The sequence below is a fragment of the Halichoeres trimaculatus genome, unplaced genomic scaffold (genome assembly GCF_033239565.1).
Source record: "Halichoeres trimaculatus isolate MK-OKI-2021-1 unplaced genomic scaffold, fHalTri1.1 fHalTri1_scaffold_12, whole genome shotgun sequence".
Classification (NCBI taxonomy): domain Eukaryota; kingdom Metazoa; phylum Chordata; class Actinopteri; order Labriformes; family Labridae; genus Halichoeres; species Halichoeres trimaculatus.
Genome location: NW_027437190.1, coordinates 8,946,451 through 8,970,698, shown reverse-complemented (window position 1 = coordinate 8,970,698; position 24,248 = coordinate 8,946,451). Strand labels below are relative to the sequence as shown.

The following is a 24,248-nucleotide window of genomic DNA, read 5'->3' as shown; positions in this document are numbered from 1 at the left end:
GAGATGGGCAGGCGTGGATATTCCCAGAGCCTCATGAGACGTTCCCCCATGTGGGCTGACCACGCTGCAGCTGGAGAACACCACACATATTCTGTTTTCTACAAGTAATAACCAGCTCCTCAGCCGCTATGCAAAAAAGGAGGAGAGGAGAAGACTCGTTATTTAACTGGCTTTTGACAGCTGGGGCATAGCAGAGGGACAGGAAGTGTGTCAGTGCATGAGTGTGTGTGACTGACATATAAAGAAAAAGAAGGTGAGTGAGTGTGTGTGTGTGTCTGTGTGTGCGTGCATACACATGTATCCGTGCAGGGGCTTATGTGTGTGTCCATCCCCATTTGCATTTGTGTGAGCTCGGCCATGTGCATATGTATGTGTGGCACAGTGGACCAGAACAGAGCTCTGACAGTAGCAGGACTGCTGCTCGCTGATGCCTGCCTGGAGGAGCTGACAGCGGCCCGGCCTGTCAATCACAGAGCATGCCCACTAGCCCTCTATTCACATCATCCTATCTTGTTAGCTCCAAATCTGACTGGGTACTGTTTATACTGCATGTGTGTGTGTGTGTGTGTGTTTGGTGTGTGTGTGTGTAGCCGCATTATTTTCTTTGATGTGTTACAGTCGTAGCTGCATGAGTCTGTTCCAGGCATGGATCAATCAAGACTAAGTGATGGAAAAACTGAACAGAGATTGTGGGATTAAGAGTTGATCCATTGTGAAGAAACATGTTGCAGCAGTTGATTTAATGCCAGTGTAACTGAATTGTTCAACATACTTTTAAAAAATAAGATGATGTATGACAAGCAATGCACTATGCATGTACAAAAACTATCACAAACAAAATATATTTTTTCAGATTTTGCTTATGTTGATAGCTCAAAAAATGTTTACAGTGGGAGAAAACAGCAGAAGTCAACTTTGTGTGGTCAACAATAATGATCTCCTCTTGTCACCCATGGTGGAAGTTGGTTAAGGAGAGTTGAAGTCCTGGTCTGTTGCCCTCAGGTCTATAAAAATGTAGATCTCTTACAGTATTTTCAATGAAGCACTCACCAGCCACTTTATTTGGCACACCTGTCCAACAGCTCGTTACACAAATTTCAATCAGCCAATCACACCTCAGCAACTCAATGCATTTAGGCATGTAGACATGGTCAAGATGATCTGCTGCAGTTCAAACTGAGCATCAGAATGGGGAAGAAAGGTGATTTAAGAGACTTTGAACGTGGCATGGTTGTTGGTGCCAGACGGGCTGGTCTGAGTATTTCAGAAACTACTGATCTACTGGGATTTTAACCCACCACCATCTCTAGGGTTGACAGTTAATGATTACAAAAAGAGAAAATATCCAGTGAGCAGCAGTTCACTGGGGACAGAATGCTTTGTTGAGGTCAGAGGAGGATGGACAGACTGGTTGGAGCTGATAGAAAGGAAACAGTAACTCAAATAACCACTGGTTACTACTGAGATCTGCAGAAGAGCATCTCTGAACACACAACAGGTCCAACCTTGAGGCAGATGGGCTACAGCAGCAGAAGACCACACCAGGTGACCCTCCTGTCAGCTCAGAACAGGAAACTGAGGCTACAATTCACACAGCAACACCAAAACTGGACAATAGAAGATTAGAAAAATGTTGCCGGGTCTGATGAGTCTGGATTTCTGCTCCACATTCGGATGGTAGGGTCAGAATTTGGCGTCAACAACATGAAAGCAGGGTTAGGGGACGTCATCACAACTGACGCATGTCAATAAAGACACCTGTGTAAAGTTAACTTTATCTTATACTTAGTTCTCATATCTATTTTAACATCAATTTAGCTTAAACAAATGTGAATTAAATGCAAACTACAAACACATCTACCACATACCACTTGACAAATAAATAGAAAATGGCAGTAACAGCTCGTTTGGTTCCAAAAAGCTTGCTGACTTCCAGATTTACAGAAGCCAGGGTCTTAATGCTTTCTCAAACGGCCACATGATAAAAGATGTTTCTCCAAGCCCTGATAACAGAATAGCTTTTAGTGGTAGCAACCTCCCATCAAAAAAAGAGCCCGTGTCAGCATACACACTACCCTCTTCTAAATAATACATTTTTAATATGTTGTTCTGCTAGATTGAGCTTAAATGTCACAAAACACACATCCCTCCAAGACACACCTAATCTAGGTATGATACTGAAACCATGTCAGATATGGATAAAGAATTTGGCCAGAATAAAACTAAAGTAGAGGTCAGAGTCAGAAAAAGAGAGAAGAGTGAAGAGGCTTTTAGCAAGTGAAGACCCTCACTAGACTGCTCACATCAAAACAATTATTCTTTTATGAGTGTCTGTTAAAATCTTTGTAGTGCAACATTAAACTGAAACAACAACATAACTACATTAGCAACTATATAACATTCAAATTTTGTATTTATTACCACAGTTTATCTGCATTTAAGGCTTTCTGTTAAAAAACAAAGTGTTATCTCCTAAATTTGCGAAGTTGTTTTTATAAAGCACAAGAGTCAATTAGTAAAAAATATGAATATTCAATGGCCTATTTGGCAGGGAATTGGTACTTTCCAGTATTTTGTTGATAATTTGAATCCTGTCAAATATTAATGGAGTTGTTAGAGCATCTCGTGTGAGAATTTTTTATGACATTGATGTTTTATTGATGATTCCACTTTACACCTTCAGTTTTTTTTCTATTGTTGACTAGTCAAAAAGCATTTTTTTAATCTCAAAGATTTTCCTCATACAAAACTGTTCAACTGATTGACACAAAACAATAAGGTAAATATAAATATTTGCAGATGTTAATATGTTAATGTCAGCAATTGCTTAACTGACCTGTTATGTTTTCTTCAAGTATTTTACTATGAACCAAAACTACTTTACATGATCACTACAAGACCACTGAGAGTGCAGCCACACCATACAAAAACTGGCAGGGTATGCAAATTTTAAGCATCAAGTTTTAAAGGCTTATGTAACCTTTACTCAATACTAGTGCAGATTAGTTAAAGGAGACTTTTAATTGACAAAACTTTTATCACAGCAATAATATTTTTTTGATTTTTAATACCTAAGAGATTTTGCCTCCAGCTAGGGTCAGTCTCTGAGTTGGGTCTTTTCTCATTCCAGCTTCTTACCCTCTGAGTCAGTTCTGCTGGGCTTAACAAACAATATGATTTGGGTTTGTCCTTTCTAACAACTTTCCCTCTCTGGTCCAGAAGGGGCAGTTTAGGACTGAGGTTACCTTGTCAAACAGGAAAGAGCACTGGACATTGAAACAGAATTGTAAATATTTTCTATTTTGAATGAAGAACATTTTGATTTAAAATCACATTATTCCTCTGATAGCATAGCCACAATGAATGATTTCCCTGGAGGGGACACAAATGGTGTCTGACTTTCCCTTTAAACAGAGAACAGGAGCACGGTGAGACTTTGTGGGTGACAGAGTTACATAAAAAGTTTTTGAGAACACTAAAAAGTTGGGGTTGGGGTGATGCACTATGAAGTATGCAACACTTAAGCTTCACCATTACTTCTCTACTTTTAATGATAAAATGACAATCTTTGTTATTGTTTTTCAGGAAATAACCATAAACAAGTATCTCACCGTTACTATATGATATTTCCATTCTCTCCTAAGATCCTTGTACAGATTTTTGAACATTTTTGGCAAGAACAAATCAACATGTCTGATGCTGACCGGATGTTGATGTTTTGTTGCCCGGAACTATTGTGGCGTTTAATGCCCCTCCGTCCAATATCAGACTTTTGCGGCATAGCCTGTAAGAATGCTTGTCCACTTCTGATGTGCCCATAGAAAAAAACAGGCAGAGTAAACATTTTAATAAGGTATACCTTATAATACGATGGTAAATTGGGAATACATTTTCCTCAATTAAAAATAGTGTGTATTTTTTTTAATTAGAGATGCTGTTTCAAGCTGATTGCAGGGTCTTATAGAGAACAAGTTTACTTTATAAATTTGACGTTAAAAAAATATACACAATAAAAGCTGTGGTATTTAAAGAAACATTTTCGTCCTATATAAAACATTAAAAAGTGCATTTCATGAAACCCTGTTTTACCAGACTGTCCATGAAGGCATCACGAGGCAGAACGGCAGGAATGTAGTTTGTGATTGACAAAACGGTATCCTTTAGTTATCCTGTTGGGAACAAGAAGATTACCACCCATGAATGGATACTTCGACCTACCTTTACCGTAAATTTAAACTCTGTACCGTCCTCTGTGTTTGTCATATTTATAGAAGCTAGCTACTGAAGCTAACAGTTGTGTTTTGACAGCTCAGCTTGTCAGCAGGCTAACTGGCTAACGCTAGCTTTCTAACCTCAGCTGTTTAACCCTGATAGAGAAAACAACATCAACATAGAGCTGAAGAAACGGCTCCATTTATTAGATTATAGTGGTTCGCGCATTTGTCCTACAGTCGTTTTATTGTTTACGGAACACGGGGTTCAATGAAGCAACAGTTTCCTTGTAGCTAGCTTGACGTTTACTACTTTCATGTCAGTGTTGTGTTGACGTAAAATTGGAAATGGGCTTTAAAGACGGGCGAGTATGGTGACACGATGGACCTGTCCGTCTTGATAGACGTGTAATACTCAACAGTCAACTCTTTTGTAGTATCACTAATGGCACGAACTATTACTGAAAAGCTACAGAGTTTTTCGGATATATAGCGCTTCACCTATTGGTACCAGTTCTCCTTTTTAGATATTCTTTTTTTTTTTGTTATGACTGCTGCACGGTACCGTAAGGTGTTTTGTTAGCTCTATTTATTTTGGAGTTGGAATGATCAGTATGACAAGCGTGTTTCAAGTTTTTTATGTTAGTGAGGTCCTGTTGTTTTGTTTATTTCCTTATTCGTTCTTGTCAGACCTGACTGTCTCGAACTGAAATAATCTTTCAGTAAAGCAGCTATTCAACACTTGTAGTACTCAGCCTTTGGCTTTATAACTTGACTGGTTGCTGACAATTCAGCATTTTTTACTTTACTTGATAAACATGCTTAGCAGTATTGTTAAATTTTGTTTAAAAAAATGCTGTACAAATAAGAGATAGTAGGTGATAGATGATGAGCAGCATCACTATCTTGCTCATGCTGTAGCTGAGAGTTGCCCAGGCTTCATGTTGCAGTCAGTAATAGGGCTGCAGCTATCGATTTGTATTTTTTATTTTCGATTTTTATTTTTTTCTCTTTAAGAAATAGAATTTTCTGATACAGCATGTCAATAAGAGCACTTGCTTTGGTATCTCCAAAATTTGTAAACACACTTTGACACATTTTTTGTGCCTTGTACATCTCACCAAATGTTGCAGAACTCCAGAAAAGAAGCTAGATTTGTTGCTAGTTGCTATTTTGTATAAGAGGTAGCTTGAGGGGTCTGAAAACTCTCTTAATATGGCCTCAGCTCTATTTGAAATACCACTCTTTCATCTTTTTTTCAAATTAAACGATTCCTTGAGGAGGAGAAAATTACTAGAGTAATTTTTGTAATCGAGTACCTCGAATCATTTGAGGAATCGTTTCAGCTCTAGTCAGTAAATCCTCATCATAAGTTGCATATTACCCTGATAGATGTCCTGTTAATGCTTAAAATGGGCAATAATTTCTTAGGTAGTGGTCAGGTGTTTATTTTTCCTTGTTATGAAAATTTGTCTTGGACATGTTGGTGACACACTATCAACAACTTTAATCTGTTCAGGTGTTACCTCTCAAAGGGGTTTCCTTTGAGGTATTGAGCTGGAGTTTTCTGTGTGGTGTCTCAGATTTCCCTTGTTGTCACTTATGTCTGTTTGTCTCTGCCTAACCTACAGGTCATGCATGCAACTGGGCCTCAGCCTGCGCTTTTTACACCCTCAACCCCAGAGCCAGTGTGTTTCCAGTAGGTGGAGGGTCTTCCTCCCGTTAGTCTCTGTTTCTCCCTGCTACCCTCATCTGCCCCAGGATTCCCTATGCTAACCCTCTTGAGCATGTTTTACTATATCTGTCTGCGGCGACGCTCCAGGAGTGGGACTCGAGGTGAAGCTCTGACCAGTCGGCGGGCTGTGGAATCTGGCCAGCGTGCGGTGTTGCCAGTCAGTGTGGAAGTGGAGCAATATGCCAAGGAGGTTCTTGACTTCAGCTCCCACTATGGCAGTGAGAATAGCATGTCCTACACCATGTGGAACCTGGCCGGGGTACCCAACGTCTACCCCAGCTCAGGGGACTTCACTCAGACGGCTGTGTTCAGGGCCTATGGGAAATGGTGGGAACAATGTGCCAGTGCCCCGCCACCATTCCGCCGCACCCCTAAAGGCTTTTACAGCCAGGATTATATTGAGCTGGGCTTTGAGGAGCCTGTCTACCCCACAGCAGTGGAAGTGCTCGAGACTTACTACCCAGGAGCCATCGTTCAGATTCTGGCCTGCTCTCACAACCCTTTTTCCCAGAACCCAGCAACTGATGTCAGGTACAAACAACTCTGTCCTCGAGAAATGATTTTAGTCTTTGTAAAATAACTGACATTATTTGACACACTGTTTGTGGCTTGAATTATTACACTTGAACATATTGATTACTAACATTTTAGTCCAGTTTCAGTTGTTTTCTATATTTTCTTGGCAGGCGGGTCTGGTTTGCTCTGTCAGTAATGTGAAGACTAACTCAGAAAGCGTTGCTATTTTCAGTGACTATGTAGAGGATACTCAAGTTTCTAACAATAAAACTGAAAGTTAAAAACTTTAGCCTGATTAAGCACCACCACTTGTGTTAATAGTCTAAAAGAAATTGTAAGCAGAGTAGCATTGATCCACTGATAGAAAAGTTTACACATTTTACTTGTCATTCCTTGTGGATAGAAAATTAAGTTCAATAAAGCTGAGGGTAGGCTCTGAGTGAAGTTTTGGTACCATTATCTTTGTCAAATGTTCACCATAGTTTCAGCTGTAAAAGGTTCTATCTATCAATTTTAATCAAACAGGAAAGCCAGAGCTGATTGAAAATGAGAACTACCTAGAAAAGCAACAATAACTCTGCTTCTTACTACTCTTACAAAAACAGCTCAGAATGCATTCAGGGGATTATTACTTTGGCTAAATCAGCCTGATTAAAGCGTTGTTTAAGCTGTGAGTCAAAGTGAAGGTTCAGATCTCTCCTCTGGGTTTGAGGTGAGCATGTTTTTAGGGCATGATCCTTCACAGCACAAAAATATCATTGAAATCCAAACCTTAGTAATTATTCATATTCCAAAGGTCTGATTTTTGTGGGCACATCCATCTTTTCTTTTCAAGATTCATTTCACTACATTTCAAGCCTGACTCTTTGTCAAAGGAAAAATACTTGGATGGATGGATGCACTTATAATGAACTCTGTTTCCAAAGTAAAACTAACCCTGTAGTTTTTAACCATCAGCCCTGTTTGTACTGCCAATTCAGGGTGTGAAATGTCCCAAAATATAAAGGGCTGCTGTGACTGTTGGGCTTATTTTAACTTTTGTTTGATAATTTTGAATATCAGTTAACTAATATCCTCTATCGGTTACAAAGTTTGATTGATAAGGCTGTTCAAATCCTGGTTTAAAACTATTCAGTGTGTCTCACATCCTCCACAAGTCAGAGGGGTGGGCTACATATATCACTAGTCTCTGAAGAGGAGGCTAAATAGTCCCTAATGGTGTTGGCAGTCTCAGAAGTTGTAAATGAGCCATTTAGTTTTTAAGAGGACCATTTTTTTTCCTAACACGGTGATGCAATGCTGACCCAGTTTTGACCCTTAGAGATAAAGATCTCAGAAACAATGTCCACATGTTTTTGCACAACAAACAAACAGTGTTATAATCCCACTGATCCAACCATACAACTCTTGAATCTCCTTTCTGGTGTCCAGGTGGGAGGTGTTGTGGTCAGGAGAACCCACAAAGATGCTGACGCCTCATGCTCGTCAGTTTTCCCCAAACATCAAGCACATCAACTTCCCCACCAACCTGCTGCGACTGGAGGTGAACAGCTCCCTGCTGGACTACTACACTGAACTGGATGCTGTCATTCTGCGCGGGGTGAAAGAGAGGCCAATGCTGGCCCTCTATAAGATGCCGGTCATCGACATCAGTGATCTGAGCGACAGCGAGGAGGAGTTGTCTGATGTTGGAGGTCCTTTTAGACAAGGTGTAGACGGCAAGCACCAGAGGACAGGGAACGGGTACTTTGACAAACTGCCATATGAGGTGATTGAACACTTGCACAACATGATAAAATCAAAAAACTTATTTTTGTATTTTCTCTGTACCTCATGTGAAAGAGGGAACTATTTTAGACAGTAGCTCATTTCTAAATTGGCTAAATTGGCCTTGATGTATTGGATGCATCACGGAGGGACAACTCCTTGCACAGGCAGTGATGACAAATAGTTGCCACCAGTGTTAATACAATTGAAAAATAATCTTAAAGCAGGTGTTTTAGAAATCAGGTACATGTTACAAATTGGGATTATTTTATTTTCAGCTGTATGAAAGATTTACTGATGCACCTATCACGAAACTTGCTGACTAGTTTTCTAGAGCCTAAATCTTTTATCTGCTTATGTTTTCAATTCACCTAGAAAAAGTTTTTCATTCACAGTTAGGATTAGGGATGGAACGGTTTATAAAAACACCTGGTTCGGGTCGGTTTGGTTTCCCTCGCTTGGTTCAGGGCGTGTGTGCTTTGCTCGGTTTATGTTTTTCTTTTTTCATCAATTAAACTGCTCAGTTTGAAGCGAGTATATAGCCCTGATCATATGCATGCACAACTTGAGGCGAAGGAGTACAGCAGGACACTTTGTGGAGAAGTGTGTGTGTTGTGTACATGACGAGCAGAAAAGACAGAGTTTGAGGGCTTACCTGTGGCGTTGTGGTGTTCTGCTGTCTGGGAGCTCTTTAGATTCAGTGTGAGCTCTGATGACAGTGCTAAGAAAGTGGAGGATAAAACCGCGACTGAGTGCTGCTAGCTTAAGTGTTTGTCGCTACATTTAATGACTTTTCAGACCTCTCTGACAAGTTTTTTTAAAGGTGACAACTCTTGCGACTTCTATGGAGTTTGGAGAATCTTGAGGTTAAAGCGTGTTTTGATCTCAATGAGCAGCGTGTGTGAGTCCCTCCCCTATCCAACACACAGACAGACAGTCCTCCTCACTCACAGCAGTCTCCTCCTGCTGCTCCAGAGCAGACAACTGTTTTCAAATGAATCACCAAGTGTGTGTCTCATTATGGTCACTTCTGCCCAGATAAAGGAGGAGGGTTGATATTCAGACATAAAAAAAACAAGAATGGACAGAAGAAAATTAATTTATAGTTGTAAACATATTTATGATGTCGTGTTTTACCTTCTTTCTCTATCCCACGTTATTTCTCTCTCCTACAGAGTCCATGACAATCACATGTAAATGGATTATTACTCAAATTAGACAGCAGTGTCATTCAGTGACTTTTAGTGACTTATGGGACAGCCAATAGTGACTTCCCTTACTGAGGAGCTGGCATGTTGAAAGTAGCAATGTTTAACTCAGTTTTAATGATGTTTGAAAAGGGAAACAGCCTCATTCTTTCATGTTTTTCATGACTATACATGACAGAGTTGATTAAAGATAATCTGTTATTAGTGGATTATTGGGGTATTTGCTAATCTGGGGTGTTAAAAAAAAACAACAATGTACACAGAACTGAACTGAAAACTGTGACCACAAAACCGTGATAAGAACCAAACCGTGAATATTGTGAACTGTTCCATCCCTAGTTTGCATGTACACTTTATTATTTTAATGCACTGAAGTCCTTTTGCTAATGATCAATGACAAAGCAGCATTTCTCTATGTAAGGTACTGGGAAATAACACTTTTTGGACCCATTACAGTACAAATAATTCTCTAACTAGTGAGTAATAGGCTGTAAAAAATATGTTTTTCTTTGGTAAGTTGAAAAGTTTTTTCAGCACAAATGCCCTCCAGCACACAAGAATGTATTTCACCTGATAAAATACAACTAGATATGGATTTATTAATTTTGCCTGATTTTTGCTTTACTACATAAATCTCATGAGTTAACCTGTTACATTATTATCACTGTGCTAAAAGTTAATTGTTTCCTAACATTGACGTTTGTAGCCACTTGTCTTATACAAACTCCTCAGTTTGCATGTTCTGTTTTTTGCATGTCCCACATGAACATCATGGCTCAGAACCAACCTGAGACCTGATCCAGTTTGCACACACAGACTTGGAGTCATTTTCATGCCATACTAACGTATCACGTTGTCTGAGACGAGTTTCAAAACACCAGCGCCGCTCTTGATTTTTGTTCTCTTATCTCCCCTCCAAACCGCTGCCATTAACAGCAGTCTTCACAACCGCTGTGTGTTTGTCTCAGAAACACAATATAGCTATTATCTGTCAGCTGATACCCGCTTCAACACTGTGTATTGTTAATTCACTGCAACACTCACACGAGCACAGTCATTGTTTCTCTTTACTAGACACACAAACATAGTGCAAAGCAAAACGTCTCACCTCCTCGCTGAACCTGCTATCAGTGCTTCGTGTCCCGTGTAACCACTATTAAGATCTGTCTGACAGCGGGAGGCAACATTAACAACTCCTGCTCTGTTATTTTCAGTTCTTCACTAGCTTCTACTATTCTTCAACGTCCTTTAAGATAAAATGTTTGTGTGTTCTCCACCAGATTTATCACAGCTCTGAGCTTTGTCTCTACTTTTTCCTTTCCCTCTTTTTCTTCCTTTCTTTCTTTCTCTCCCTAACCCTTCTCCCCCTCTTCCATCCATAGCTCATCCAGCTGATACTGAGCCACCTGACCCTGCCAGACCTCTGCCGTCTGGCCCAGAGCTGTAAGCTGCTGCACCAGCACTGTTGTGACCCACTGCAGTACACCCAGCTGAGTCTGCAGCCCTACTGGGGCCGGCTGAGTGACGCCTCCTTGGGACACCTGCAGAGTCGTTGTACCCTCCTTCAGAGGCTCAACCTGTCCTGGACCGGCAACCGCGGTGCTCTCACCCTGACCGGCTTCAGCAGGTCAGACTCTTAAAAGGCAACAAGTACAGTATCAGAAAACAGGAAGATAACCTTGGAAAACTAAAAAAAACCATCAAAGATATGTGAGATTAAAAAAAGGCTACCTGCTCTTGAAGAAAATATGAACAATGCTTAAAGATGGTGACCGTGCTGCTCTAACACATTGTGGAATAGTGGAATAGTTGCTGTCCTGACATCGTTTTTATTCTTCTCTTCTGTTGCTTATGTGACACTCTCTTAACCTTTTCTTCCCTCAGCTTCCTGAAGGCCTGTGGTCTCAGCCTCGTCTGCCTGGAGCTTTCGTGCTGCCACTTCCTGAATGAGGCCTGTCTGGAGGTCATCTCTCAGACCTGTCCCGGGCTGCAGGAGCTCAACCTGTCCTCCTGTGACCGCCTCAATCCACAAGCCTTCACACACATCTCCAAACTAACACGCCTCCGCAGACTGGTACTCTACAGGACCAAGATAGAGGTAAGCAGTGCAGGTCACAAGGGAAGCTCTATCTTAGTCTTTTGTCAAGTTTTGTTCGTTTTTCAGTTTCTAAAAGGCTCAGCACTGCTTGCAAATCAAACTTCTCTGTGTGCAAACAACAAGAGCATTTTGAAGCTATTGTCTGTTCAGTCTTCATTCCCTGCTGATTCTTTTTATGCATTCAGCACAGTCCTATTAATAAATGTGTTTGCTGCAGTGGTTATCAGTGTCCCATGGTTGTAGGTCCTCTGCTAAACAAGACATGATTGGGTAAACATCTGTCGCTGCCTGAAACCCACAATATACTTCACCTATCAGCTTCTTCCAGCTAGCTTACATGATTTCAAATATGCAAAGAAACTATAGTATGTATGTTAAAAACACAGTCTGCCTGGTCTTATCTGACCGTTAAGGCTTGATGGGATCTGTAATAAAGTCATGTCGACTTAGAAGCCCTTGTCCCAGGCTGCAACCAGTATTTGAGTCAGAAAGAGTGATGTTCCTTCATTTTGATTTGCAAAAGAGTCTCGGAAATTGTTAAATTTGAAAGGATCTAATTTTTTATTTTATAAAAGGACTATGTCAAAGATTCAAGATCCAAAGACCATCTTTTTCAGAATTCGTATTCAACAGTTCTTTATATGAAATGTTTAGGAGTTTAGGAAAATGTTTTGCTGCCCCTCATGCCTGGAATGCTTTACAGACTGACCTGAACCTGTCTGAACTCATTTCTCTGAGAGCCTTCCATTTCTTAGTAAAAAAAAACTATGGACCAGTGCCTGTGTTTTTGATTTTGTTGTTTTCACTCACCTCTAGCACCTTATTCTGTAATTTATTTTAAAGTATTGTTTTATTCGTTCTTTTACTGTACCCTTTACTGTACCTATTTATTAATTGTGATGTGTGCTGCAGCTGTCTTGGTCAGGTCACCCTTGCAAAAGAGATCCAGGTCTCAAGAGATTTTTATTTGGTTAAATAAATAAAAATTAAAAGGAGGCAGCAGCCTGTACAGCCTGGCCTCTCTGCACAGATACCCTGGTGTGAGCCTTGGCAAGATGGTCAGTGAACTCTTGGTAAGGAGACGTTGTGAAGACGGTCTCCTTCCAGAGATCAGGAGTCTAGTTGCTGTAAGTCTTGGAGATGTCATCAAATGAGGCCTTAGCGAAGCTGCCAAGTGTGGTAGTGCAGCCCCTGGCAGATATAAAGCAGTCATCAATACCAGCTTCTTGGGCACAGGGGCACAGACGCACCAACACAGAGCCACAGTGTCCAGTCACCTTGCAGGGCACTGTGTGTGGGCTTACCGATCTTGTTACCCCAGCAACTTCTCCTGACAGGGATGATGGCTCCACGGATGGCGGTGGCCACCTCTTTGAGGCACTTCATTCCCAGACCCACATGGCTATTGTAGTCACTGTTGGCAACAAAGGCCTTGAACCTGGTGCGCTGACCAGCCCTGGTCTGTTTCTGAACAAGCATGATCTTGAGCATCTCATCCATCAAACCAGATTCCAGGAAGAAGTCTTTGACCTTAGACTTCCTTGATAGGCAGATAGTACAGGTAGCTCTCCTCCAGGGACTTGATCTTCACGTCCTTAATAAGGCTGCCCAGCTTGGTGACGAGGACCCACTCCTTATCCTCAGACTTTCCACCCTGGGCGTCGCGGCCCTGCCACGGCCTCTGCCTCAGCCACAGCCACCTGCTCCGAAATCTCTATGAAAACCTCCTCTACCGCCGTCATTTTCTGCACATCTTTCCTGACTTACTGCTCCCCATATTTCCTGTCTCTGCTTAGCTGCCTTATTCAATAAGGCAAAAAATGCCCCAAGAACAGCCAAAATATATTTAAGTGTTTTTCCTTTTCTTCCTCCTTATCATGTGAATCCTAGGTGTGACCCCCTGGTTGGTCTAAACCCCAAGAGTCTCTGAAATAATCGTAGCTCAAGCCCTTTCTGCAACATGCTCCATCCTTGTCATTTAGCAAAAAGAGGTCAAATACATTGTGTTAGGTTGTTATTGGTAAATACAGCTTTATGAAACCTCTCACAAATATCTGAGGAGTGAGCTCAGCAGCAGTATCTGAAGCTACATGTTTTATTTTGGGTGTTGTTTATTCTCCTTGTTGTTTTTTGAGCTGACCTCAGTCAACTCTCAGCCCAGGGGCCTGAAAGTATCACGCTGCACGTGTTCATGTTCAGGCCTGTCTGACGTGTAAAACCACCGTCTTGTGTTTTGGTTTTGCTCCTCTGTGTTTCTTCGGTGTTTGTCATGTTTCGGTGCGGCGCTGTGGGCAGGAGGCAGGGGTAGGGTTTCTGCGGTGGAGCCAGGCATCGTGCTGCAGGTTGTTTATACCCCGGCACACAGAGCGAGCTGTGTGTCTGTTTGAGAGCCTGACATCTCAGCTGTCATTACCCTGTCACTGCTCTAATTAAATGGCTAGCTCGCCGGAGAGAGGCGTTTATAAAGATGCCAGCTACAGACTCGAGCGCACACACCAGCCGCACACGCACAAAAGGCTTTCACTTTCATGTCTCACACTTTCTCCTGCCACTGAGGTACATGTGTTGGCAGTTCTAGTGTTGAATTCCCATATCTCCATCCAAGCTGCAGCGCCACTAGAGAGATCTGTGTCCTCACTGTGTGTGTGTGGAGGGAAATGCTGCACCATATTAAATTATCTTAATACACTGAGTGTTAACTGAGTGCACAAGGCAGCAGACAGTAAATCACTCTGGACTAACTTTGACTCCACATGCTCCTGGTTTTGAAATGTTGCCTTTATTCTAGCGCACAGTAAAAACATACACTCAGGCAAATTGGTGGCTACATTTATAGTCACAGTATCCTAAGTTGTGTGTAAAACATGGTTTCTTATAGACAAGCAGAACTGAAATAAACCAGGTTTCATAACATATTCATGATGTGACATCTCTGCATGTAACTGTTTGTTTTCTCTGCAGCAAACAGCTATTCTGAGTATCCTGACTTTCTGCATAGAGCTGAGACACCTCAACCTAGGGAGCTGTGTGAGGGTGAGAAACACACACACACACACACACACTCACAGAAGTCCAAACAGAGCACAGACTGTTAACGATATAAGCCTCCATGTGTGTTTGTTGAATAGCAGCTTGTCTAAAAGATGGTGAGACATCAGTGGTGTAGCTGCAAACAATGAACTGCTCGGGTGTAAAACAGAAGAAGCCGGTGATAACGACACTCAGCACAGTTTAAGTGAATACTTTATTGTCCAGTCCTGGCTTGAGATGGGACTTCAGCCAAACTTTACAACACACTTAAAAGCTCAGTGAGTGAGGACACTGAGCACACACAAGCCACACAAAACCATGAGTATCAGCACATTATGGAGCTGATTTGTTTCTCAGTAACGCCTCATATACACCAGATCTGCCTGCAGCCCAACTCTGTTCTGTTGCGTGTTGAGTGCATTTGTCAACTCACACCTGCTGCGTGTTCAGTCCAACAATCTGTATGACTGACAGACAGCTGGAGTCACAGACTGAGGAGTTCCTGCTCTTCCCACGCCATTGATAAGTCTCTCTTCATTCATGTTGGGCTGTAAAACCTCAAACCTGTGGACTCCTGGTCTGGCTCCACTCATTATGTACATTTGTCATTGTAGTCAAGCTAAATACAAACTGATTTTGACACAATCTGTTTTATTTTGAAAGTCACTGGGTGTTTTTAGGTAGTTTCCGGTCGCAACTTCCTGTCCCGCTCAATTTTCCCTACACTGAATTTATGCGTCACAGCTCCAGTCCAGCAAAAATAGGATGGCTGCGTATTACCTATTGGGATGGGTACCTTTCACATTTGGAACGATATGGTACCTGCCAGTTGGTACCGGTACTTAATGGTACCAATTTCTGATACTTTTTTGTGTCTTTTTGTGGTAAAAATATCGATTTGCTTAATAATAGAGCATACTATTTTTTCGATTTAACATATTTATCTTTTAATATATAACCTTGCAACACTGTGTTCATGTCCAGCATGAAAAATTGCCCACTTTTCCACTCCCTCACAGTCACAAGGATGTGTTTAGGTACCTAAACATGGTACCTTTTGATTTTACATGAATCAGTACCCGGTACTTTTGACTAATTCGGTCGGTGCCTATAAAAGTACCTAATTCAGTACCCATCCCTAATTACCTATTACTTGACAGAGCAGCCACAGACGTACTGCAACACAACAGATCCATTGTAAGTTGACACATTGACTTGAATGGAAACCTATTTGATCTGTTTGCTGTGATTGAACGGAGACGGACTGCAGACACATCTGGTGTATTTCAGCCGTAAACGATACAGTTTTACATAATCATGAAGGATTTATTTGACATCAATGGAAGTCATTGTTTTAGGGATGTTTTTTTATTTTTAAGTTGAAATTAAAGGATGTAAAAGCCATTGTTATAAGTACAGTGTCTTCATGTGCTCTATTGTGCTGTACATTGTCATTGTCACAGGTGATGCAGCAGCAGCCTCAACTGTTTCAGACTAAAGTTTATTATCATTTACCTCTTGCTCAGAGAAGCCTCCTGCATGCTGTGTTTCTATGAGAGAGCCGCCTGCACCGGCTGTGTGGCGGTTAAATTGCATTTCTTAGCTTTCATCTTTGGATGAAAGGATGAAATATGACCAACATTACCTGACACCAAAGAACAATAACAGTTTTGCAAAAACAAATCTGTTCTTGAAAGACTGTTTCATTTATTTCCTGGTGAAGGTGTTCTCCCTCTTTCTCCCTCTCTGTGCTTTGTTCTCTCTTGGACCAGTCAAGGTGTGTCCCTCAAACCATAAGATACAGCTTATCACCTTTTTGTCATCACCATATTTCTGAAATTTGGACAGAATTCAATTTGGAGTCAGTTAATTCTCACTGGTTTTTTTTCTATGCCTTTTTAAAGCAAACAGCTAATTTATTGGAATCTATGAATAAACTCAAATTGAATTTAAAGGTTTAAAAATTTCTGGAGCAGAAACCTTAAAGTCCCTGACACCCTGTTGTCAGACAGGAGAAAGAATATCACCAAACTAAGCCTCTGTCTCAGACTCCTCACAGGAAGCTGTTGTAGAGATTTGAAACTGATATGGAGCTCCACGAGCCTCAGGCTGAAACATACTGCTGTCCTGTGAACGCTGCCTCGAAACGTAAATATATATGTAACTTGCTGCCCGTCTCTCCTGTAGATTGAAGACTATGATGTTGTGGCCAGTATGCTTGCTGCTCGCTGCCGCTCACTCTGCTCTCTGGACCTCTGGCGCTGCAGGAACCTGACTGACCGGGGTCTGGCTGAGCTTGTTGCTGGCTGCAGGTAAACCACACTGATCAAGCTGCAATAAAATGTGCTTCCCTCACCTTTATTTAGGAAAATTATTAAACTTGATTGTAATTCCTGTCAGTGTGTCACCTCTATGATCTGAAGACTGATACCTCTTCACCATGATCATCAGTTAGATGAAGAGGTCTGCAACCTTTACTATCAAAAGAGCCATTTTGCCCCCTCTTCCCCCAAAGAAAAGTAGCCTGGAGCTGCAAAAACACAACATAGCTTGTAAAGTTTTATAAACTTTATTATTTGTCTGTTTTTACCTGTTATGACAAATGAAAACTCAAAAAAGAAGTGAAGCGTACATGTGTAGGCCTACTTTCAAATTAGTTTAACACTGACATATGTAGGGTGTGTTGAATCCTTTCCATATTTATGTAAAATTAGTAAAACAAAAATTAGCCCACTTTAGTATACCAAAGAATAAACAGCCATAGCAGCTTCATAAAAAAATAATCTGGAAATTAGGATTATTTGATGCTAAAATTCATTTCAGTGGATGGATCCAAAATCAATCTCTTTCGTTGCTCTCCAGTTTGGTACCTTCCAGCAAATTCTTTGTGCTTGTTCTGGAAAAGTCTTTCAATGTTACATATTTTTTGTTGTTTTCTAACTTCATGCCACATATATGCATATTTTAGTTAACAAGTTTGTAAAACTTTTTTCTTAAAATTGATGATAAAAAGGCATCATATTGAACTCCAAAGTAACTTTGCAACAAAATAGAATAGAATAAATAAATAAATAAATAAATAAACAAATAGACAAGAATTAGATTAAGAAATACATTTTATTTATTGTGTTGATTTTATTTTGCCAAGGCCAGAGGGAGCCACTACAAGCAGGCTGAAGAGCTGCTTGTAGCTCCAGAGCTGCAGGTTGCAGACCCCTCATCTTACCAGACTTTATAAATTAAGATTAGAGTCTGGTTACACTATTTTTTCCTCATTATTAACTGATTATATATGAAAAAACAACTGTCAGCTTAGAGTTATTTAACTGAAACATTAAACTTAAATCAACACTTTGGACCAAAACAGCTCAGTGGATCTCTTGTCAGTATTTAAATCTAGGAGCTCAGGTATCCCATGTTCCTTCATGCTCTCTTTTTCATGTCTGCTCAGGATGCTGGAGGAACTGGACCTGGGTTGGTGCCCCACGCTGCAGAGCAGTACAGGATGTTTCCAGAACCTCGCCCGCAGCCTGCCCCGCCTGCGCAAACTCTTCCTCACTGCAAACCGCACCGTCTGTGACTCAGACTTAGAGGAGCTGGCTGCCAGCTGCCCCTCACTGCAGCACCTGGACATACTGGGTACGCACTCATTCAGAGATTCTTCTTCCTTCATCATTAATGCAACTTACATGTAACTTTGCTGTATCTAGCAGCAGTCTGTTAGCATGTTATCATCACTTCTGATACCTCTCAGTTATTATTTGATCATGAGGACTTGTCCATTTATCTGTTATAAATGATTTCATGTTCCTGAGGGTTAATCATCAGTCTTGTTTCTCAGTGTTTATTACTCAAAGTTTAAATCTGAAAACTTTCTGAGATCTCTGCACAGAATCCATGAAAATGGTGTCAACATAAATAAAATAGTGCTCACTGGGCAGAGTTGCAGAAGTAGTAACTGCTGTGTGAAACACTGTAGCTCCAGTTGCATAATGTGACAGGCTTGGCAGCTCAGTAACATTACACGCATTAACCAGGCTGCCTGTGCTGAAGTGTCAGTTCTGTGGCTATTACAAGTTGGCTGCAGCAGCTGAGTTTCTCTCCGTGCTCAGGAGTAAATCATCTGTTTGCAGGTTATGGGCATAAAGTATATTTCTGGGCTGTGGAGTTTAATGTTTAGAAAAACTCTCTATGAAAAGGAACTCATTTAAAAGAAAATTTCTGTATTCAGAAGTTGTACTTTGTGGTTTTTCTTTCATTTTGCATTTTCTGCTGTTTGTTTTCTTCTGACCCACCTGACAGGTACACGGTTAGTGAGTGCAGCCTCACTGAAGAAACTCCTCCAGTCTTGTCCAAAACTTCTCCTCCTGGACGTCTCCTTCTGCTCTCAGATAGACATGAGGGTCGTCCAAGAGCTCTCGGGTCTCTTCCCAAATGTGGCCATCAAGAAGAGCTTCACTCAGTGACCTTGGCTCCTCTGGTTCTCCACAGTCCAAAGGAAGTAAGAGCTTGCCAGCGTACACTGCCCAAAAGTGGATAAGAGGCAGGTCAGATGCTGACAGAGATTTCTGACCCCCCTGTGTTTGTATCACAAACAAGATCTCTTTCTGGGGTCAGAAAACAAAGCCGTTGCACCGGAAAGAAGGCAGGCAAGAAGTGACTGAACACAAACTTTTACAGACTCATAGCAAAAGGATTATAAAACAAGACACTTTGTCTTATGAACACTAAAAATCAAAGTCACTGATGTAAAGCTGCTACATCCTAGAATCTGAAGCACCTGCTGCATATTGCCAAGCAACATGTGGGGAGAAGAACACATTGGTACTGGATGCAACACAAAACAGTGTAAGGCATTTTGTGAGCAGTTCTCTGGGACATTTTAAAAGGACAATGAAAAGAAAGAAAAGTGTGAACCATATTTCACACAGCAGGAAGAACTGGTCTCATGATAAGAAATCCGGGCCTTGGACTGTGCCTCGTCTGAATCTTTGTTGATGTTTGAAGGTCATTCTGAAGACATCCATCAACAAAAAGCCAGTTAGGTTGAATTAAAGAAATCATACATGAAGCTGTTGTGTTTGAAGTTAATTGAAGCTTTAAAGGTGAAAACAAAGTAGTGAACCACTCTCATTTTGCTGGTACAGAAAGTGTGGAGTCAAACCTGAAACTGGATATCACAACTTAAGTTGTGTTATCCTGAAAAAAAACCCCACCATCAACTCACCTCACGCCTGAGATTCACAGAAAACAAGTTTTCATCAGGAAGTGAGCAGATTGTGAAAAATCAGACCGGAACATTTGTCTTAGTCAACACGTGCTAAAAATACAACAAACATCCAACAAATCAAATCAGAAACAGAGAAACTGTCACATTTTAATCACTGAGAATTAAAAGAAAAAACCAAAATGAATCACCAGAGAATGGCAGCAAATCCAGATTTTAGGGAAGCTGAACCAGACACTCAGAAAAATGAATGAAAATATTAAAAAAAAGAACAAGATCTCAGAAATGTTTTAACTCACTGCGACCGTCATATCTGTCACAACACATGTAAACACTGTTTTATACACATGTGAAACACGCTTCTCACACGAAAACGACTCTTCATCTGATCTTGAGGTTTTTGTTCGATCAAGTCTGAGAAAGTCAGACGATGTGACGTTCCTGAATCAGGTGACTTTCTGTTAAATCTAACATGATGTAAACAGGGTCTTTCAACGTTAAATCCTTTTATGTTAGACTTTTTGGGGTCTAGGAAGGTGCAGTTTGAAACCAGGTTTCTAGTTAAGTTTGAGGCATTAGATCATTTTTCTAACGTGTAGGTTGTGCTGGTTATCCATTTAGTTGTTTTCTTTTTTGGCCTTTTTATTTCAAGGGAATATTGAGCAAGATCATCTCTAAAGCTCACTGATTATGTTAAAGAGTCAGTTGCATGGTGGTTTCATAATGTTGCATGCTCCTCCTGTGTTCATTCACTCTGTCTGTCTGCCACTGTACTTTTAATAAGCTCCTTGGATGGTGAGGGGTCCTGTGGACAGTGTAAATACTCTGTGACCTCAGTATTTTTTCCTGTAACTCAGGGGTTTGAATATGACTTGTGTTTTATTTTTATTACTTTTTACATTGATTGTGCTAATGGCACCAGCACCAGACGTTTCTACAGACAGTAACACCACACTGAGTCACCTGTGGGTCTACCTGCAGTCTGTGTAAGACTTTAAGAACAAACACATTTAAAAAACGATCAGTGAGCACTGCACAGCACTGATGAAACCTGGACAAAGATTTTGGGGCTTTTTTGTGTGAATGTTGTAATTATTTGATTGTGAAAAACATTGTTATTGCTATTTAATTTTGTAATGTATGAAGTCACATTTGCAATGTGGCAGAAGTGCTTCAAGAAGCAGTTCTCTTTTGAAACTTGAATTTTTTTTTTTTTTTTTGAAGCTAGGCTCTGAGTTGGTATTTGTGCCTTATACTCCTGTTTGAATGTGTCGTCATGTGGTATCGATTGTAGTGAACTGCTTTGCTTTATTGCCTTTCAACCAAAGTACCGGTAAAACCCCAACAACCTGGTCTTTATCCCACTGTGTTCACTGACCAGTCCGTATGCCATACTGTACATCAGCCAGGGTACTTAATATGCAAAATGATATTTATACTTCACTCAGTGATTGAAACTTTATTTAAATTCATTTTCCTTACACATGTCAGCAGTGGAGGTTTGTTTTTTTCTTTTAAGATTCAGAGTCATGAGAGATTCGTGATTTATATCATTGGTACATGTTTAGCTTACCTTAGCTCAAAGACTTTGCATCTTCAGACCAGCTGAGAATGGTAGCAAAGGAAAACCATCAGAAAATAACACTCCCCTTTAAGTCTTTAATTGTTAATTACTATACTGTGTAAGAGAAGTCAGCTAAGGAATCTTTATTTCAAACAAAACAGTTTTAGCTGTGTGTTATCGACTCACTTGCTAATGAAACTCTCTAAACTCAGCTGTAGATTTTTGTTTTAACTCGTGACAGTGCAGTGCTAGCTGTGTACACAACAGTAACGTCTTTTTCAATGCTCATTGGGATGTTATTTTGAACTCATTTTTGTCTGTTTTCTGGGAAAACTAAAGTGTTAGGGTATTTAGAGTTTTTCGTCTTTTTTCGCTTTTGGAACATTTGGATTATTTTCACACTTAAAACTGTATTTCTAAATCTCTTGATCTTGACAGCTTCTCTGCTCTGTGTAGGCGCTACACAAGACTAAGCCCACTCCAGATCCATCATCCTCAACTCGACTAAACTGAGAATTCAAACAGAAATCAACCTCCTTATCTAATTATGGGTTGGAGCCAGAAAATGCTGGACATTGGAGTGACTTGAGCGTTAAAGTCGATGTGTTTTAAGTTAGTTCAGTGGTGTTTTTAAAAGAATGGATGTGGAAACGGTGTGACACATCAGCCCTCAGATGACGCAAACATTACTTCAGTGAGGGGAAGTCAGCTGGTTGACTAGACGTTCAGAAGTGCGTACATCACATTTCCTTAGCCCATATAATCCAGGCAGTCGTTTTCAGTATATTATGAAGGATATACTTTCACAGTGATGATGTGAAGTGTGAACTGTCAGGACCAGCAATTATTTAAAGCAGACTATTAGAAAGTGTTCTATGTTAGACCGCTGGAGCACCCAGCTTCAATTTGTTCTCTTTCAGCTCCGTACCTTGAATGACTGTGTTGGCCTTGCTTTTCTGTAATGAATATGCATCGTCTCTCCTCCCACTCTGGATCAACCTTTGTGCCATTGGTAGGACATGCAGTGGTGCCCCCTGTGCTGCAGTGTGAAAGCCACTGTTGTGTGGAAAGATTGTGCCTCTGTCATGATGAAACTGGGTGCTTCACTTTCACCAGATTTTCAATAAACCCAGGCTGATACAGTGAGCTCTGAGTCTGTGTGCTTCCTTTATTAAAGCTCTGGATATTATAAGAAACTACACTGTCCACAAAGATAGCCTCAGAGTCTTCTCTCAGTGTGTATTTCTGACCTCTGCCATGTTTCTGTTGATGCCATGTGAAGCACTCTGAGCTGCCGTATGATCATTAACTGCTCTATACACACACATACTGTAATTATTTCTTTCTGTAACTCTTCAGGACTGTACCACGTACAAAAACAGGAGAACTGTGCTGCTGTGACCTGCTGATGCTTCATAAATAAAGCCATGTTGGTGTGATTGGGCGATAAAAAGCGCTTCGTTACTGAATCCATTAGTCAGGATGACTGACTGGATTGTGGTTGCAGAATGATCCTTTTTGCCTTAACCCTCTGCCATTTTACACTCTATTAATACCACAGAGAGATGTGACATTAGCTTGTCTTCTTAACGGCCTTTTAATGAATTGTTTATGCCTGGTTTAATGATGTATATTGTGGCCCTGTAATGTGCCCTAATGACGGAGAACGAGGCGGCCTCGGCTGAAGTATTAATTTAAACTGCCTCCCCGATGATTATTCCTCAGCCAACAACACCACTGCTGCAGCCAGCACTGTGCGTGTGCAGAAACAAACCTGATTCACGGCGGCTTTCCGCTCGGCGCTGCAGCTTGATTTCTTGCTGTCATGCTGCTCTATGAGGCTGATGTATCCAGAGGGGATCCACAGCAATTAGAGCAGCTTTTTATTTGTCTTTCAAGAGCTTACAAACATAGCTTGATGAATCTGTGGGGGGAATGTATGGATGTACGGACATATTGTTCCTGAATAATAATTTCAGCATCAAAATGCAAACACAGACAAAGAGTGAAAGAGGCCTCGTACAAGGTCACTCCTTTATTTTTTTCCTCCTCTCTTCCAAAGCAGGAGAGTGACACCAGAACATACCTTGACAAACATGGCAGCACCCTGCTGCTGCAGTAATAGTCTCCTCCTCACTCAGTGAGACACGTGTCTGCAGAGTGCTGTGGTCTGCCTCCTGAGTCGTCCTCGGGCTGGGACTCGACAGGCCTCAGACCTGCCTGAGGGAGGCCTCCCTGTGATACCCATCATTATGTGGCTGGGTGTTCCTTCTCCAGTTTCTCGCCTTAGACTCTCATAATGAAGACATCCCTGTCAGTCCTCTCACTGCTCTAAATTTGAAGCTTATTATTTTTGTTTTCTTTTAAAGGATGCTGAATGTCAGCGCTGAGTTTCTTAAACCCATCTAAAGACGATAATCCTTATGTAACTTTGTGGAGAACTGATGGGCAGGATTCCTTTAGCCTCGTCTGAATCCACAAAGTTGCTTTAATTCTCATCTGTGAACGTTGTTTAACACTCAGACTAACACGTGTGGTGTTTTAGTTACTGTAGAAATGTGACAACACTTCAGATGATTTGAAACCCTGATTTAACCTCTTAAGACCCGAGCTTTTGTATGGTGTGCAATTTCTAATTCACCTTGCTATGTGGTGTAAGTGTTATTGTACGTAAATATGTTGTTCTAATTCACTAAAATGGGTGTGATGTTGTGATTTCACCAAAAGATAATGTGCACAGTGTCCCTAAATGTGGCTAACAGGTCAAAGTTGTTTTTTTTTTTTTAAAAGACGTATTATGAGTCTGAGAGGCAGAAATGTAATGTCCACATACTCTGTGGACACTGGGTCTTAAGAGGTTAATGCAAGAGTTTTTCATGCTGTGCAAAGAAA

The 24,248-nt window shown here is 40.9% G+C and overlaps 1 protein-coding gene and 1 pseudogene across 1 annotated transcript; one reads left to right on the top strand and one right to left on the bottom strand.

Moving 5' to 3' along the window:
• Positions 1-4,094: 4,094 nt before the first annotated feature.
• Positions 4,095-22,670, top strand: fbxl4 (F-box and leucine-rich repeat protein 4). Its single transcript, XM_074684144.1, has 9 exons — positions 4,095-4,225; positions 5,843-6,477; positions 7,894-8,230; positions 10,820-11,064; positions 11,322-11,535; positions 14,497-14,568; positions 16,753-16,877; positions 18,017-18,204; positions 18,868-22,670. Exons 2-9 carry the CDS (start codon positions 5,981-5,983, stop codon positions 19,029-19,031), a joined length of 1,842 nt encoding a protein of 613 aa, XP_074540245.1. The 5' UTR covers positions 4,095-4,225; positions 5,843-5,980; the 3' UTR covers positions 19,032-22,670.
• Positions 12,522-13,945, bottom strand: LOC141800535 (small ribosomal subunit protein uS5 pseudogene; annotated as a pseudogene).
• Positions 22,671-24,248: the final 1,578 nt, after the last annotated feature.

Coding starts and splice junctions, on each gene's coding strand:
- fbxl4 (XM_074684144.1), top strand. CDS start 5,981: ATGCTAACCCTCTTGAGCATGTTTTACTATATCTGTCTGCGGCGACGC. Junction 8,231..10,819: donor TTGACAAACTGCCATATGAG/GTGATTGAACAC, acceptor TTCCATCCATAG/CTCATCCAGCTGATACTGAG. Junction 14,569..16,752: donor ACCTAGGGAGCTGTGTGAGG/GTGAGAAACACA, acceptor TCTCTCCTGTAG/ATTGAAGACTATGATGTTGT.